This window comes from Sprattus sprattus (assembly GCF_963457725.1).
Source record: "Sprattus sprattus genome assembly, chromosome: 2".
Lineage (NCBI taxonomy): Eukaryota > Metazoa > Chordata > Actinopteri > Clupeiformes > Clupeidae > Sprattus > Sprattus sprattus.
Genome location: NC_137921.1, coordinates 63,265,815 through 63,282,597, shown reverse-complemented (window position 1 = coordinate 63,282,597; position 16,783 = coordinate 63,265,815). Strand labels below are relative to the sequence as shown.

The 16,783-nt window shown below is 41.8% G+C and overlaps 2 protein-coding genes across 2 annotated transcripts; both read left to right on the top strand.

Annotated features, from left to right (window-relative positions):
• The first annotated feature begins 3,420 nt into the window (after positions 1 to 3,420).
• LOC308361297 (actin CyI, cytoplasmic) lies at positions 3,421 to 7,409 on the top strand. Its single transcript, XM_080833593.1, has 8 exons — positions 3,421 to 3,520; positions 3,715 to 3,837; positions 4,020 to 4,148; positions 5,335 to 5,527; positions 5,672 to 5,796; positions 6,066 to 6,256; positions 6,763 to 6,896; positions 7,074 to 7,409. The coding sequence occupies exons 2-8, from the start codon at positions 3,715 to 3,717 to the stop codon at positions 7,304 to 7,306; spliced, it is 1,128 nt and encodes a 375-aa protein (XP_080689719.1). The 5' UTR covers positions 3,421 to 3,520; the 3' UTR covers positions 7,307 to 7,409.
• A 2,238-nt stretch (positions 7,410 to 9,647) lies between these two features.
• ppil4 (peptidylprolyl isomerase (cyclophilin)-like 4) lies at positions 9,648 to 15,677 on the top strand. Its single transcript, XM_080833718.1, has 13 exons — positions 9,648 to 9,723; positions 10,131 to 10,198; positions 10,296 to 10,360; positions 10,689 to 10,806; positions 11,042 to 11,184; positions 11,417 to 11,513; positions 11,772 to 11,888; positions 12,291 to 12,415; positions 12,945 to 13,011; positions 13,207 to 13,318; positions 13,578 to 13,674; positions 13,887 to 14,028; positions 14,894 to 15,677. Exons 1-13 carry the CDS (start codon positions 9,654 to 9,656, stop codon positions 15,110 to 15,112), a joined length of 1,440 nt encoding a protein of 479 aa, XP_080689844.1. The 5' UTR covers positions 9,648 to 9,653; the 3' UTR covers positions 15,113 to 15,677.
• The last annotated feature ends 1,106 nt before the right edge of the window (positions 15,678 to 16,783 follow it).

Genomic DNA, 16,783 nt, shown 5'->3' with positions numbered 1-16,783 from the left:
TGGAAATGAAGACAATCTGAGACCGTGGGAGTCTGGGAAGGAAGTGGTCCACCACCAGTCTTCCCTGCTCCCACCCAACACCACAGGTGCTTCTTGCGCTCCGGTGTCTGGCAAGCCTCCCTCTCTGAGTTCCTTTGACTCTGGCTTTGATGGGGCTGGAGGCAGCCACCTGGAGAATGGGAATGGGAGGGAAGCACTGGATGGTTTGCTGAGATTGCCTGGTGCCCCAGACCCATCAAGACCGAAGCCCCCACAACCCCAGATCCATGAAGAGAGCATCTCCAGTATTTCTGATTCTGAGGATCACCAGAAACTTGAATTTGGCACATCAGACAGCCCATCACCTGCAAGCATTCAGATCATTCCCAAGATCACACTGGATTCACTGAATTTTGAGATTAAAGTGAAGCGATCGGCCACCCTTCCCAAAAACCCGTGGCTTAGTCTGCCAGTTGAGGATCTTGAGAACTCTTACACGGTCACGATCACGCCAAACAAGCACTCTCGTCTCGGAACCAGTGCCTCAGAACCGTCCCCACGTAGTGACATGTCCAGCGGGTCACGAGATCAGCCCACCCAGACAGAAGTTCCGACCAGCAGGCGGTCCCTTGATGTGAAGTTCAGAGAGATCTCTGCCCTGGACAGTTTTGACTCGGCTGAACTGAGCCCAGTCCGTGGCGTTCTCTCCAGCACCATCACAGAACCCAGTGATCAGCATACCTACATGACTGAGGGTGTCCCCACGCTGCTCTGGGACTCGTACGACTTCCACAACCTCAGACAGGAGACCTGTGATGGGTAATGTTCAAGTTCAAGTGTTTTTATTTGTCACATACAATAAATTGAAGTGAAATGTAAACTGGTATATGCTCCACACTATGCAAAAAATAAATCAAATATATATAAAAAAAAAAAATTTATGAAGATAAAATTTAAGAATGTAAATAAAATCAAATTTAAAAATAACTCAAATAAAAATAAGGTGTTGAATTAAAAATTTGAATTTTAGTGTCTCACTGCCTGTGGATAAAAATGTCTCTTAAGTCTCTCAGTCCTTGAGTGTAGGCTTCGTAATGTGAACAATAAACCCATTTTGCATATACTTCGTTCTAAATTTATAATTTACTCCAAACTTTATTTGTGACCTAGACTGCACCAAAACTACATTTGTCCTATTTTGCAAATCTGACTTATGTATCGTGACTGTGTTTTTTGAAATATATAATCTCATACTGCCTGAAGGTTATCAAACTCGTCTGACGTGTCTCTGAGCGACTGGGCCTTGAGGGAGCAAGAAGGATTAAAAGAAGTGGAAGAGATCCTTGGTCGTGCTGAAGGAATACTAAAGGTTGTGTGCTCTTTCTTTCAGTATTTCTCAGGTTTAGACATAAGAGGCTGTAAATATCATTCAGTATTCCTTAACACCCTTGTGTGTGGCTATTTTACCAAATGTCAGAAGCTGTCTAGCTGTCCTAGTTGTCCAACTGTAAACCAGTTGTATTAGTCTTGACGGTATGAATGAAGACTGTCATTTCACTGTGTTCGGAGCAGGAGGAAGAGAATGTTTTGGCACAGGAGGAGATGTTGGATGGTCTAGTAGAGGCAGAGAGTCCAAACAAGCAGTGGCCATTGTGGGAGAGTGAAGAGCAGTTCAGTGCGGTAGGTCATGCGTGAAGAGGTGGCTTAAATCTGTAACATCACTCATTAAGGATCGTAAACACAGACAAATGGGCCTCTGTTCCCACCATGTGCGTTTGTTTACGGCTTTACCCCAGTTTGAATTTGTAGGGCACTGCTTGCCCTCACAGTAAGGACTGCCAATGATCGTGTTTTTTTTTTTTTTTTTTTTAGCTGGGAATCAAAATGACTGAATCGCTTGTAAAAACTGCACTTCATGGTTTAATTTTTCATGGTTTTCTGTTCCTCTCCAATATTCAGTTCCCTTCATAATTTTAATGAATATGCTGTAATCTTTCCCCAGATGTCATCTTGTGAATTGGTAGAATCTGGAGTCATTGGTTTGGAAAATGACCTTGCCTCTTTGCATGCTGAACAAGATACTTATCAGTCATCCGATGGATCAGAAAGTGAAATGAGAGCGTTCCCCTTCTCAGATGACGGGCAGAGGCTGGTTGGTTCTGATCCGGAAGGTGCTCAGAGTAGCCGACGTGGTCTCCTTCAAGAACTTCAGGGTCTCCATGACCTTGAGGAGCGTATTTTAGAGGAGAATGTGAAGATCCACGAGCTAAGGAAGCATGAAGTTGAAGAGCTCCTGGTGGAAAAGAACCAAGATGGTGATCAGTCGTCGAGATCCAGCACAGATAGAGAAAGGTTCCTGAAAGAGCTGGAGAAGGAGAAAAGGGAAGTTGAGCGAATGGAGCGGAGTCTTCACAAAGAGATGGAAAAGGACCAACACAAGGTGAAGAAATGTTTAAGTAGGGCCCGGAGAGTGGTGACTTGCTCAATCATGGAGCGAACCTGCAAACTGGAAAACTTGGATGACTCTTTGTGTGAAAAAACTAAATCTAACTCCCAGGGCCAAGGCCACAATTGGGAGAAATTGACAGAACCTGGCACTGTGGTGGAGGATTCCAATACAGATGGGTCCCTGCTTTCTATCCAGAGCTCTCCTCAGAACAATGTTCCAAGTGACCCTCAGGATACATGTGAGAATAAAGTGGATCCAGAGGATGAGACTCATCTCTCTAAAGGAAATGGTGTCGACTCTTCCAACTGTTTTGAGCATGCTGATCAAAATGCACCAGAATCTCCTAAAGCTGTACTTGGAAGAGAACCACATCTTGATGGGGACAGTAGTAAAGAGTCTGACAAAGGAGAGGAGTCTGAACTTGTGGATTTCATAGCAATGGAAAATGAAAGCAACGTTCTAGATGAGCTAAAGGGAGGCGAGTCGGAGGTTCCTGATTCAGCGCCTGATATTGATGCATTTGACCCTGGTGGTTCAGCAGAGAGCGCTCCTCTACCAAAGCAAAGAAAAACCTTGTCTGTCGATTACAGTTCAGCGCTCAATAAATCTGAAGAGCAAGTCGATGCAAACGCCTGTGAAGAAGGTCCGAGCTCCCTTCCCTTAGAGCCAACACCAATCAGCACCCCTCCACAGCCAAAAGCGAGAACTTGCCAGCTGTCTCCAAACCATCTAATACATCCAGATGTGATGAAACACAGCAGCAATAACAATAACAACAACCCCACCAGTGAGCATCAAATGGCAGTTTCATGTAATGACACTGAGCCATCCTGTAGAGAGGCCGATGTGCAAGCCAATCCTTTAAATGCCCTTGTCCTGGACCTTGAAAACCATTCCACTGAACAGTCCGAGGATGTGTCTGAACCCAGTTCTCGGGTGGAACACACCGAGGATATAAGAGTGTCATGTGGTCTGGTAGAAGAGGTGACAAGTGAAGATGGAGGTTCTAAAGGCTTCCAGAGCTGTAGTCTTTCCTTTTATCCCATCAGCTCAACTCCTGCCACTCAACTGGTTGACCTTCACACAAGAGAGGTAAGTGTGTGTGTGTGTGTGTGTGTGTCTTTATGCGGTTATTCACGCTTGATTTCACATGAGGCTTTCTCACATACACACAAATGCTCACACAACTGAACCTCAGACATGCCATTACCCCTTTACACATACCACCTCGTCCAAAACCTGCCTTTTTGTTTTGAAAGTCTGATGTTTGGTTATCTGTCTTGCAGATGTCCCATTTTAAAACTCCAATAGTCCTGGACACTGGATCGGGTCTGATGAAGGCTGGATTTTCTGACCAAGATCTGCCTACCACCATTTTTCCAACAGTTATTGGAGTCCCCAAATATGAGGTGATCAAATGAAATGATCAAATGAGTGTTCTACTGACCTTAACAGTGTGAAGCATTAAACAAGCAATGCCCAGTATGTGGGTGAATATTTGATTCTTTGAGTTTTAGGCCATGAAAATGCAAAATATTTTAGTATGTATATGAGGTGTTTTGATCTACAAGACTGTGCTTTTTGTCCACAGGAGGTCATGAATGGTAGGTTTGAGAGGGAAACCTACATCGGCCATGACGCCCAACACATGAGGGGAGTCTTGGCCCTGAAATATCCCATGACGAATGGCATTATTCGCAACTGGGATGATATGGAAATGGTGGGTATGATTTCCCTGGGCTGCTTTGATCTTTTGTATTTCATTTGTAACCTGAATAAATGGGGGGAGAAAGTGACCGGCCTGTTAACACAGATGTGCTAGGCAGATACTTTTGTTTCAAAGAAATGCTCAGGAAATGCATATATTACATTTTCTGTTTTTTTGTGATCCCAGGAAGACCTTGATCTTTTTACTGCTGATGCTATTATGTGATATCTGAGCTGCACAGTGTGCCTTGTAGGGAACTTGTGTCCAGTGTTGGTCAGGAATAAAGCAGAATATCAAGTAGATCAAAGTGATTTTCCAACTTGTTTCGAGTTGGTCCTCTTTTGGTTGCTAGGCCGTTTCCATCAGACAGTTGTTGACAAAAATTGTCTGCTTGACAGTCTTTTGAATGACTACTTGACAGTTTTTTTTTTAATCCTTGCCCTCTGTCTGACCCATGGTGTGTCTAACGTTCTGGAGACTTCAGAGGTCTCCACTGCCTCTACACTTCCTGTGCATCTGTTGCTAGGGGTCTCCCCACCCCCGACACTGTTCCTATGTGCATCTTATACTGGCTTTACTCTTTTAATATTTTCTATGCAGACTAAAAAACTGACTACTCCTTAATATTCTTACAGCCTTTAGTGTTGCGTTTGTCTGAATCGCTGTTCGACTTTAATCAGTTCAATCCACATCACAGCATAGATTGCAGTAAATAGTCCTTGATTAGGCCCAATTTACACACAGGTTTTCGCGATGTCGGCGACATCTTCGCGACAACTGCACGTAGATGTCGGGGCGCATTTACACACACCGCAGGAAGTTTCTCAGTTTGCCTCTGTTGATAGCGATGTTGCCTAGCAACACTGTCTGTAATATGCCTTACAGATGTCGGGTCGCGTTTACACGCACTTTGAAGATGTCGGGGACTCCCGATGGGCTGTCGGGCGAATGGTACGGGGCTGTCGGCTGAAATTCGGCCGACATCGGCACACCGACAGTTAAATTTGCGTTTAGACGCTGAAAAAAGCTGTCGGTGTACAGATGTCGGCTGTGCCGACATCGTGAAAACCTGTGTGTTGCTTTAGTCTGAATCGCTGTTCGACTTTAATCAGTTCAATCCACATCACAGCATAGATTGCAGTAATAGTCCTTGATTAGTTTGTCACATGAGGCACTGAGGTGTTTGTCCCTCACACAGATCTGGAGCCACACATTTCAGCAGCTGAACGTGGACCCTGAGGACCACCCTGTGATGCTGACTGAAGCGGCGCTGAACCCCAAGGAGAACAGGCAGCGCATGGTGGAGCTCATGTTTGAGGCCTTCAGCGTTCCCCTGACCTACGTGGCCATGCAGGCAGTGTTGGCACTGTACGCGGCAGGACGCACCACAGGTGAGCAGAACCAGAACCAGACCCAGACCCGCCAGCAGAGGCCGGGTGCAGAATGGCAGTCCAGTATACTGAGGCTCACATCTGGGTTTCCTTTGCATGTTTGAGCTCAGTGTTTTTTTTTTTTTTTTTTTTATTACTGTGCAGGTGTGGTGTTTGACTCTGGAGATGGGGTGAGCCACAGCGTGCCGGTTTTTGAGGGATATTGCCTTCCCCATGCTGTGCAGCGCTTCACTCTGGCTGGCATAGATGTCACACTGCACCTTAAGAAGGTAGAGGGACCTGGGATGAGGAGAATACTTAGGATGCTGTTTGCAGAATTCCACTATAATCTTCCTTCCAGTCTTAATTGAAGCACATTTGTACAGTATTTTGGAGTCCCCATACAGATGAATAGAAAGTTGCTCCCATAAAATATATATATATATATATATATATTAGTGACCATTATCAACATAAATCACTATGCGTACTTGATATGTAGTACTACTTTAGACTGGTAAGAATACTGTGTGTGTGTGTGTGTGTGTGTGTGTGTCAGTTGCTGCAGGAGCAAGGTGTGTCCATGAGCACGTCTGCAGAGCAAGAGATTGTGAGGGAAATGAAGGAGAGGCACTGCTGCGTTGCTCTGGACTACGAGGTGGAACTGGCACGAGAAGGAGCCTCTAGTTCTCCAGTGTGTTACACCCTGCCAGACGGACAGATTGTGTGTCTGACCAAAGAGAGGTTCAGGTAGTGTTCTCCACACCACAACACCACCATGTCCATTCCTAGCCCCTAACTGTTGTATCGTCTGACTACTGTATTGTGCAATGCACATGGGCAATAACTAATTAGTGCTAATTAATGTCTCATTAACTAATTAAGGTTAATACAAATTGTAAAGCTACATGCTGATGTATTTCAGGTTATTACATGCCCCTTGAAATGACTCATGCAGTCATTCTTAAAGATACCAATGATTGGTGTTGGCTGGAACTGAATTATGATGGGTGGTGGGAAAAAGGTTCAGGAATGTAGGTAGATGCCAAGGGAATGGAGCCATTTTGGCAGTCATGACTGGGGAATAAATGTCTTTCCTGAAACGATTAATAAGGTCTTTGCGTTAAACAAAAGCAAATGTTCTCTAGGTTTTTCTTTTTCCTTTCAAAAGTGGGCTTAGCGGGGTTTAGTAGTGATTAAGCACTGATTTGTAAGTCAGTCTGTGTAAATAGCATTAAAGATTTCTTTTGTTGCAGAGCTCCCGAGATCCTTTTCAAGCCTGAGCTAATTGGACGTGACCACTATGGGATTCATGAAAGTATTTTCAAGTCAATCCTCCATTCTGATATTGACCTACGAAAGAGCTTTGTGGGAAACATTGTTCTGTCAGGTACTTGTATTACATTTTGTTTTCCCTTTTGAAGTCCAATTTCTTTGCACAACCACTTGGTTTGTTTTTTTTTGACTGAAGGTTTTTGCTCGATTATTAACAATTTAGTGCGGCCATTTTTAACACGAGTCAAACTGCAACTTTAATCTCTCCCTGCTTTCCTTTCTGTTGGTAAAGGTGGCAATACCCTGCTGGCAGGCCTACCTGAACGGCTTCAGAGCGAGCTCAAAAAGATGGTCCCCCCTGATCTGGCTGAATGTGTCCGGGTGATGAGCCCAAAGGACCGTGACTTCTCCGTGTGGAGTGGAGGGGCAGTGCTTTCCAACCTGCCCGCCTTCAGCTCTGCCTGGATCAGCCAGGATGAGTATGAGGAGTATGGCCCACAGATCGTCTTCAGGAAATGCTTTTGAAATACCCTCCTATCCCATACTCTTTCAGGTGGGGCTGGTGTGAGCCAGGCCTCCAGAAAGTGCACACACTGTCCTCAGGAACCAGTGCAATATATGAATATATAAAAAAGACGTGCAGGTGCCAAATTCCGATCAGTTGCTGGTTTGTGCGTGCGTGTGCGCATGCTTCGTGTTGTCTGTCTTTTTACGTAATCATTCGTGACCCTGTGGATTGTGCGGATGAACTCCCTGAAATGATACTCCAGAGTTTTATTTCAGGAGGTCCTACAGAATGGACAGTGAAATCCAACAATGATCTAAAGGAACTACAGGGTAAAGAGAACTGGGTTTTTAATTGTTTTTATTTATAACGAGCCATTTGATTTGACACCTGCACTTGAATAGTACATGTTCAAAAGGAACATTAAAACCTTTTCGAGGAGACTCTTTCCTTGAGTCTCAAAATTGTGAGTTTGGTTGTGTCAATCAGGTACTTTTTATCCATGTTTTAATTAAATATTTCTTCGTTATACTGAATATATATATAATATGTAATATGGAAGGATTTAAATATATATTTATATATATATATAGTAACATAATAAGCTATACTTGTTACCTTTTCAGTGTTAACTTGGTTAAAGGTGTTGGTCTTTTTTTTTATGTGTTTTTCCTCTTAATTTTGTTGGCCTTGTATTGAAGTTTAATATTTCATAAGTTGGATATTTGCAAAATCTTCACCGTCCTTACTACAAACGTGACCTGAGGGATATAAGACATGTGGTGATTATTGTGCATTAATGGCTTAGGGCCATGGTTGGTTTGTGTGTGTAATCCTTGATTTTTCTCTTAATGCTGAATACTTAATGAACTTTTTTTCACACATAAGTATGGTTTGCCCTTTTCACATGATTGAGTGCTTTATTTTTGTAAAGCTTTTGACATTTTTCCAGATTTGTTTGAATTTGTTAAATGTAAGTATGTGTCTTCAGTTTAAGCCCAAGCCATTTGCACAATCATGACTGCATACGTTTAAAAATCCCTCAGACTGGCCATCCTTTATCATTAGTTTGCTTAATGAGCATTTACTCCAGCCCAATCTCAAACTTTACCAGCCCTTTTATCCAGCCCTTTTATTTCTACTAAAACTATATTGCGATTAGCACTTAACTTACTCAGTCACTATTTCCTGCATGTTTACCAGTAGGGGTAAGGGCTGCCTTGTCTATGAGCAAAAGGGTTTAAATGTGATGTAACTCGGGTAATGGTGTGCAATCCATTAAGCAATACTTACATTCCTGTGTACAAGGGCCAATTGTTTATGTACCTATTGCAATCAACTGGTTGGTTTGATGCAATGTGAATTTAATCTTTTTTTAATTCAATTTTTTTTATAAGTTTTTTTTTTTTTTTTTTTGTGTGTGTACAACTGACTACTTTCCAAGCAGAACTGTTGCTTCTCCACCTTTTACTGGACACCAAGTTATGTTTGTCATATTGGACATTTTTGCAATAAATAATCATAACTGAAAATGTGCTTGTGTCATTCTTTATATTCTGAACACAATGTCGTTTAATTACTATTTGTACACAAAATCACTTCAAATGAATTTGCATATGAGGTCATACAAACCACATATTTGTTAAATTGTTACTGGAGAGTATAGTTTTAGCTGTCAATGGCCTCTTAACACCAGGTGGTCATGGTTACAAAATATATGAATAATTACAAGGTATCTTGTGAAAGTATTTTTGGTGTATATTTTCAGTTTGTAAGCCAGGTAACTTTTCACTTAAATCATGCATAAAACATAAATCAAAATTGATGGGAGGGTGAAGTAGTGGTCCAACTCCTGCTTATACAGACACAGTTTTAGTGATGTTACAGTAGTCTGCACATTTGTCCTTACATTTACAGGCGCAACAATAGGCTGCCATTCTTGATATTTGCTTTCCCCAGTACAGTCTGAAGCTGCCCTCTACTGGCAACCTATGCTACACCTTGTTCAGCGTTAGAAAGACAAGAAAGGTACGACAGAAGTCGCGGATATGCCATTGCTTTTTAAATATCAGGTTCATTATATGCAAATCTTTTTTTTTTTTTTTTCCACTTTTATGCAACGCTTCAGCCGAGACTTCAAGATGGCCAAGTCTGCTACAGCTACTTTTTTCACAACTTAAGGAAAGGATTAACGATGCACTAGCAGACATTTTTAGTGTCGATACCTTCGAAGCATCCTCTGCGTTTGGATCGACATAAAAATGAGTTTGCAGCACAGCGTAGGCTATGGTTTAGAGACCAGCCTTCCCCTATGTTAATCAGACGTCGCAGTCAGACGTTGCAGTGACGTCAGATAACGAAACAAGCATGGCGGTCCTGCTTGAAACTACTCTTGGGGATATTGTTGTTGATTTATACACAGACGAAAGACCGAAAAGTAATTATAAACATTTCACTATGGGGTTCTATAATAACGACCATATGCGTTACAACACTCAAAACTATACATTTATCGGAGCGACGATGCTCCTTGAATGTTACTGTTGGAAGACCAACTTGGCTGAAAGCTGTAAGCTAACCAGCTAGCTAGTGCACATTTGGTAACGCTATCGTTTAATAACGTTTTAGCTATTTAAATTTGGTAATACAGACTACACTACAAAAAAACAGTGTCTTGCACTGGCAGACCAAAGCATTAAGAGCTTCAACATATTGCTAGCTACTTTCAGCATTGGGTAGCTACATTAAGTTTGCTTCATTCCATGTCGAGTTGCTGATTAATAACGTTAGATTTATTCGGAACATCAATGTTACGCATTTGTAATATTTACTTCATATTTTCAGCGTGTCTGAATTTCTTGAAGTTATGCAAGATCAAGTTCTACAACTTCTGTTTATTCCATAATGTGCAGGTACGAATAAACCTTTAAAAATAATATTTACTGTAATATTTCTGTTTAGTTTGGTTGGACATTATAAGATAAACCATCTGTTTGTTCACCTAACTAGAGAGACTTCATCTCGCAAACTGGAGACCCCACGGGAACGGGTCGTGGAGGAGAGTCCGTTTTCTGGTAACCCCTCTTTCCAGACCAGACATTCATGTAAACTGTGGTGGTCATGGCAATATCAAAATGTACTTTCGTTGATAATGACACACAACATGCGTTCACATATCTCGGTGACCCAAAACTAAAAACGGGTGCAAAATGTTCTGCCACAAGTTGTCCGATCTATTATGTGAAGGAAGATGGAATAGATCTAATTTTGCCATATGTCTGTAATAAGAACCGAGTGCTGAACAATATAGTCAATCAAAGTAATTGTGTAGTCCTAAACTTTCACCTGTTAGCAAGAGTATTGGTGTGACTTGTGAGTTAATGTCCACATCATATTTTCCAGTAAACTCTATGGGGAGCAGGCCCGCTTCTTCGATGCAGAGAAAGTCCCCAGGATTAAACACAAAAAGAAGGGCACCCTATCCATGGTGAACAACGGCAGTGATCAACATGGCTCTCAGGTTCTCTTAAGTCTTAACATCTCAACATAGGGCAAAGAGAAGGGACTTGACACACTGCTGTAATCTTTAAAAAATACTTTTTAAAGCTGAAAGTAGCGAGGATTGTTTTTTTTTTTTTTTGTCATCTTTACTATTTGGATATTTGCTGTCACTTCAAATTCACATTCTTTGAAAGCCATGCTCAAATTCAGTGTTGTGTTTAGGATATTAAATGTCTTTACCCTCTTTTATTTAGTTTCTCATCACCACAGGGGAGACTTTGGATTACCTGGATGGGGTTCACACCGTTTTTGGGGAGGTGACAGAGGGCATGGATGTGCTACAGAAGATCAATGAGACTTTTGTCGACAAAGACTTTGTCCCTTTTCAGGACATCAGGTTAGTCGACATCAAGTTTAACTTATATCTTATCTTATCTTTGCTCACATGGGAAGTAATCGGTTGATTCTTGTTTTAAAATGATAGAAGACGTATGTGAAGGAAAAGCGCAAATGTCATGAAGAAGCATTCATGGTGAATACAGATGACATGCACTGCAGACATGCGTTTCTGCATGATTTGGAATAGTATACAATTTGAGCAACGGCACTGAACCCTCTTTCACTTTTAGGATCAACCACACTGTGATCCTAGAGGATCCTTTTGATGACCCACTCAACCTGCCTGTTCCAGATCGTTCTCCTGAGCCCACTAAAGAACAGTTAGATGTAAGTGTGTTGGTCTTAGTTTCGGTTGTCAATCTTTACTGTCCTCTCAGAGTTATATGCTCTGCTGAGTATTTGTAAAGGACTGATCTGGAGCGCTGCTGGAAAGCAGTTTTGGGAAGCGAAAGCCCTGGTATTGCTGCAGATTGCAGTAGATGTTGTTTTCGTTGTATTTTCCTTTCCCCCCCCCCACATCATGCTTACTTGTATGGAAGATTAACAGTCTCCGTCTCTGACACTAATGGCTTCTCCCTTTGACAGAGTGGTCGTATTGGAGCGGATGAGTCGATAGTCGACAACGAGGGGAGGACCACTGAAGAGATTGATGGAATCCTTCAGGAGAAGGAAGCCAAGACCCAGGCCATACTGCTTGAGATGGTGAGAAGGAGAGACCAGTTTTCGTCTTTGTAGTCTGTGAGATAATAATAATAATAATGCATTTTATTTAATGCGCCTTTCATGACACCCAAGGTCGCTTCACAAACAATCATCTCATTACAATTACAATCATCTCATAGAAATACATAAAAATAAGAAAAATAAGAGAGATGTATGAAGAGAGAATATCTAGTGGACACCAAGTGGACACTAAGTGCAGTAAAACAAAGCTAGTGTGTGGTCATTTGATGCAGTTGTGATTATGTATTAGTTGAGTATGAAAAAAGATGCAGACGTTGATGCTAGTGCTGTACTAATATCAGTGTCAAGGTATCTCACTACATTTAGTCTAAAAAGTGGTTTGGAAATGTTCACTCTGGACCTCTGTGTAATGTTTTATAGGTGGGTGATTTGCCAGATGCAGATGTTAAACCTCCAGAGAATGTGTTGTTTGTCTGCAAACTCAACCCTGTCACCACTGATGAAGATCTGGAGATCATCTTCTCCCGCTTTGGTTCCATAGCAAGGTCTCTGTACAAAACAAATCATTCTGTTATGTGTGGAGTATAGATTGTGTTGCATGTCGAATTTTATGAAACGCCGCGCTGCTTAGCTTAATTTGTGAAGTAGCCGACTGGTTTAAAGACATTCAGTAAAGGATTTGGCAGTGGCAGTGCCCTATTGTGTAAAATGGTTCCTCACAGTAAACATGTTCAGTATATGCAAGCTAGACAGCAGAATGTGGGCAGATCTGTAAGAACATCAGGAAACATTGGCCCATAATGAGACTCAGGCTTCACTGGATTTTGAGGTATTAAAGGTATTAATCATATCAAAAATGACAAACAATTGTGTCACATTGGTGAGCTTGGGAAGTAAGGTTCACAGACAGCAAGGCTACTTTATTTCTAAGCACATGGCTTGGTCTATTTCAATAGGGACTGGCACACATATCTAAGGCTCAAGGATGCTCACTGCTCACAAAAAAAGGGTTTATATCCATCATCCTTACATGGACTTGCCTACCTTTTTAATTTTGTCTTTTTTACATAACAGCTGTGAGATCATCAGAGATTGGAAGACAGGGGAGTCTCTGTGCTATTCTTTCATAGAGTTTGAAAAGGTAAATTCATTACTATGTGCAGTGTCAATATCAATGTAGTAACTCCTCTTGCTTTGTCACCATTTTTGGATTACGCTGGTTTAGGGTTGATTGCATCTTCAGGTTGCAAACTGGACTAAATCGTCAGTTTTTAAAACAAGAATAATTGTTTTCTTTATGTGATGTTTAATGTATCTTTAATTGTGTGTACTCTAGGAGGAGGATTGTGAAAAGGCATACTTTAAAATGGATAATGTGCTTATTGATGACCGGCGGATACATGTGGACTTCAGCCAGTCAGTGGCCAAGATCAAATTTAAAGGCAAAGGTAAAAGCAGATTTCCCTTATACAGACCACTGCACTATGATACCACTGCACTGGTGTTTAATAGGCAAATTTGTGTTGCAGACTCTAGGAGTGACCCCCAAAACGTGTTTTGTGCTTAACTTTGACTTAAAACGTGAATTTAGTTTTGGTTTTGCGTTAGATGTTTTGCTTTGTTGAGAATATTTTTTTTAGGTATCATTTTTACCTCAGGATGTCCGTGTCATCATATATTATTATAGTGTGCATTATTCATTTCAAGGTGGGAAGTACACCAAGGATGACTTCAAAGCCTATGAGAAAGATCAGGACAGCAGGAACAAGCTGGCCCTAAAAGAGAAAGCAAAGCCAAAGCAAGAGTATCCTTCTGACTTGATAAGCTATGTCCTGCATCTGTCATTCAGGTCTGGTGTCACACTCTACACAGACTCGACACAGGCTGGGGTGCCATGTTTTAATGTTGCCATTCCTAAATACTGTTATTTGAAAAACATGTTGTGTGGAGAAGACTTAAGGGAGTGTGTTGTGTTCCATATGGTCAGCTTCCTTTTCCTTCATGCACGTACCTCAGTTCCAGGTATGATCTGCTGCTTGATGAAGATGAAGAAAAGGAAGGTGGAAGCCATCAGGCATTTGACAGGAAACTGAAAGAGAAGAAGCATCACTCCCATCACTCTGATGATGAAGAGGCCAGAAAGCCTAAGAAATCTAAGGTCAGAAAGGAAACGGTCCCTTCTTGTTTGCTGCGTGTTTGCTTGCACCCTGCTTAGGGTTCGAATACGCATAAGCGTTTTTTAAAAAAAACGGGACGATAGAAAATGCATTGATTCCTATGGTACGGCACGCTTTCACGCAAAGCGCGTTGTACCATAGGAATCAACGCATTTTCTAGCGTCCCGTTTAAAAAAAAAACGCTTATGTGTATTCGAACCCTATGTCTGTATTTATGACACTGCAAATAGGAGCTCCCTTTTTAAATCGTATGTTTGCCCAGATCCACGACTTCCTGCCATTACTGATGTACACATTCCCCTCTTTGTGTGCTGCCCCTGGATCTCTCTTGAAATTGGCAAAACATGTTGAACCGCTGCCCAACATCAGATCCTTGGTGGTGTCAATGTTTAATTGGCGATGGTGTTGAAAGTGCAGTACTTTCTTTGGCTGATGATCATTTCTGATTGACTCAGGCAGTGTTCTTCTTCTTCTGCTGATGATAATTTCTGATTGACTCAGGCAGTGTTCTTCTTCTTCTGCTGATGATAATTTCTGATTGACTCAGGCAGTGTTCTTCTTCTTCTTCTTCTGCTGATGATAATTTCTGATTGACTCAGGCAGTGTTCTTCTTCTTCTTCTTCTTCTTCTTCTGCTGATGATAATTTCTGATTGACTCAGGCAGTGTTCTTCTTCTTCTTCTTCTTCTTCTTCTTCTTCTTCTTCTTCTTCTTCTTCTTCTTCTTCTTCTTCCTCTGCTGATGATAATTTCTGATTGACTCAGGCAGTCTTCTTCTTTGTCTTCTTCCTCTGCTAATGATCATTTCTGATTGACTCAGGCAGTGTTCTTCTTCCTCTCCCTTTCAGGAGACTGACGAGAGCAGACGGGAGAAGAAACCAAGTCGTCAGCAGTCACGCTCACGCTCTAGGGACCGGGACAGGGATGGCCACCACAAACACCGGGACAAACACTCCGACAGGCACCGGGATAAGCACCGGCACGAGAGCAGCGACAAGAGCCACACCCGCCGCAACCGCAGCCGTAGTCGAAGCCCCAGGAGGCCCAAGGACAAGGAACGCAGGTGAGGGGGGCGGCCAGTACCTCTCTCCTCTGTTCGAAAATGTGTCTGAGTCCTTGTTGTTTGGCTTTCTATTCCTTCGCTAATCCAAATGTCTGCTTGCCTTTCTCTCAGTCGGTTTGGGTGCCTGACTTTGACAGACCATCAGCTTTAGTCACAACCCTCAGTAGTTTCATTCCAGCTTTGGTAGGTGCTGTCTGAGAAGGCATGAGGACTTCATACAGTGCATACACACAACTGCGTGTTTCACCTGCAAATATAAGTTTTAGCGCTTTAGATCCATCATGTATCAGTCATTCTGAGGAGCTGGCTTCAGTGTAAAAGGGATCATGGTCTCTTGTGTGAGGGTGTTTCCTTGTGGTTGGGGAAGAGTTGTGTTAGTTATATGAGATCAGTTCTCTGTATTGTGGAAAAATTCACACCTTCGAATAGCATACCAACTGAGCTGTGTATCCAAGCATATAATGCATTAAAGTACAGAGATACTGTTTTTTTGCTTGTGTAAGTAAAGCCACCTAGCATTAAAACACACAGTGATTTGTGAAATTCTTCTGAGTACCTGTTATTCAATAAAGCCAACTTCTATTGACATACCACTGATGGTTAACCTAATCGGGTCATATAAGAAGTTTCCATCCTGCTTTTAACCAAGTGACTCCTTACAAAGGTGATATTTCATATATAACATGCCAGTAGTCACAATTTGACCATGGCATTCATTATTAAATTAATTATGGTAACATGTTTTGAAGTAGCTGTGTGTTGTTTCTGTGGCCAGTGGGTGTCACTGAAGGGCCATTTTTCAGCTTGCCTTTGCTCAATCCACCACCGAACATAGTGACATTAGACAACAGGTGCCACCCCACTGCACTAGCATATAAATAGAGCCTATGTGAACTAATGCAAACATTGCATTAAAGCCCAATTTAGCTAAATACAGATATGGAAAAAAGTTAACATAAGTTTGTCATGTACAATTACTAGTATATTTTCATTGTAAATAATTACTGGAGTAAACTTTTTTGTTTAGCAAGTTAAGAACTGAATCTGTAATAAGAAGCACCGTTTGTGTTGGTGCCAAAATACAGTGATGACCATCCTGTCTACTACACTCCATTTTCCTTAGTGGCACATTGCACTAACCTTCACAATGCTATGTCTGAAACTCCACTCACTGCATCATTTTGAAAAATGCTAATAGTTTATGAATAGCATGATGAAGAGACGTATCAAACTGTTGACTCTACACCAGCATCGGCCTTGTAAGGTTCAGGATGATTTAAACAGTAGATGGCGTGTTGAGCCACTTTCAGCCCATAAAATGCAGATTGTTTTATGCAAATGTTGTCAATATTTACACCAGCGTTGTTGTCTCATCACAGTTCAGTCATATAATTTAGTTTATAGCTCAAAAACCGTCTTTTAGGGTGAACTTACACTTTAAAGCAATGATATGCAAAAAAATTGTTCATTTGTGAGATGCTTTTATCAGGCAACTAGTTTCGGTATCGTCTTCAAAATTAATTTTGATGTTATATGTTCATGTGAAGGGACAGATAAGCACGTCATTCCCACCAGCCACACTCTGGCATCATCACTGCCAACGGGGCTGTTGGTAATGCTTGCAAGGTAACTTGATGGCTTTAGACCAAAACGAATTACTGTAGCTTTAACACAT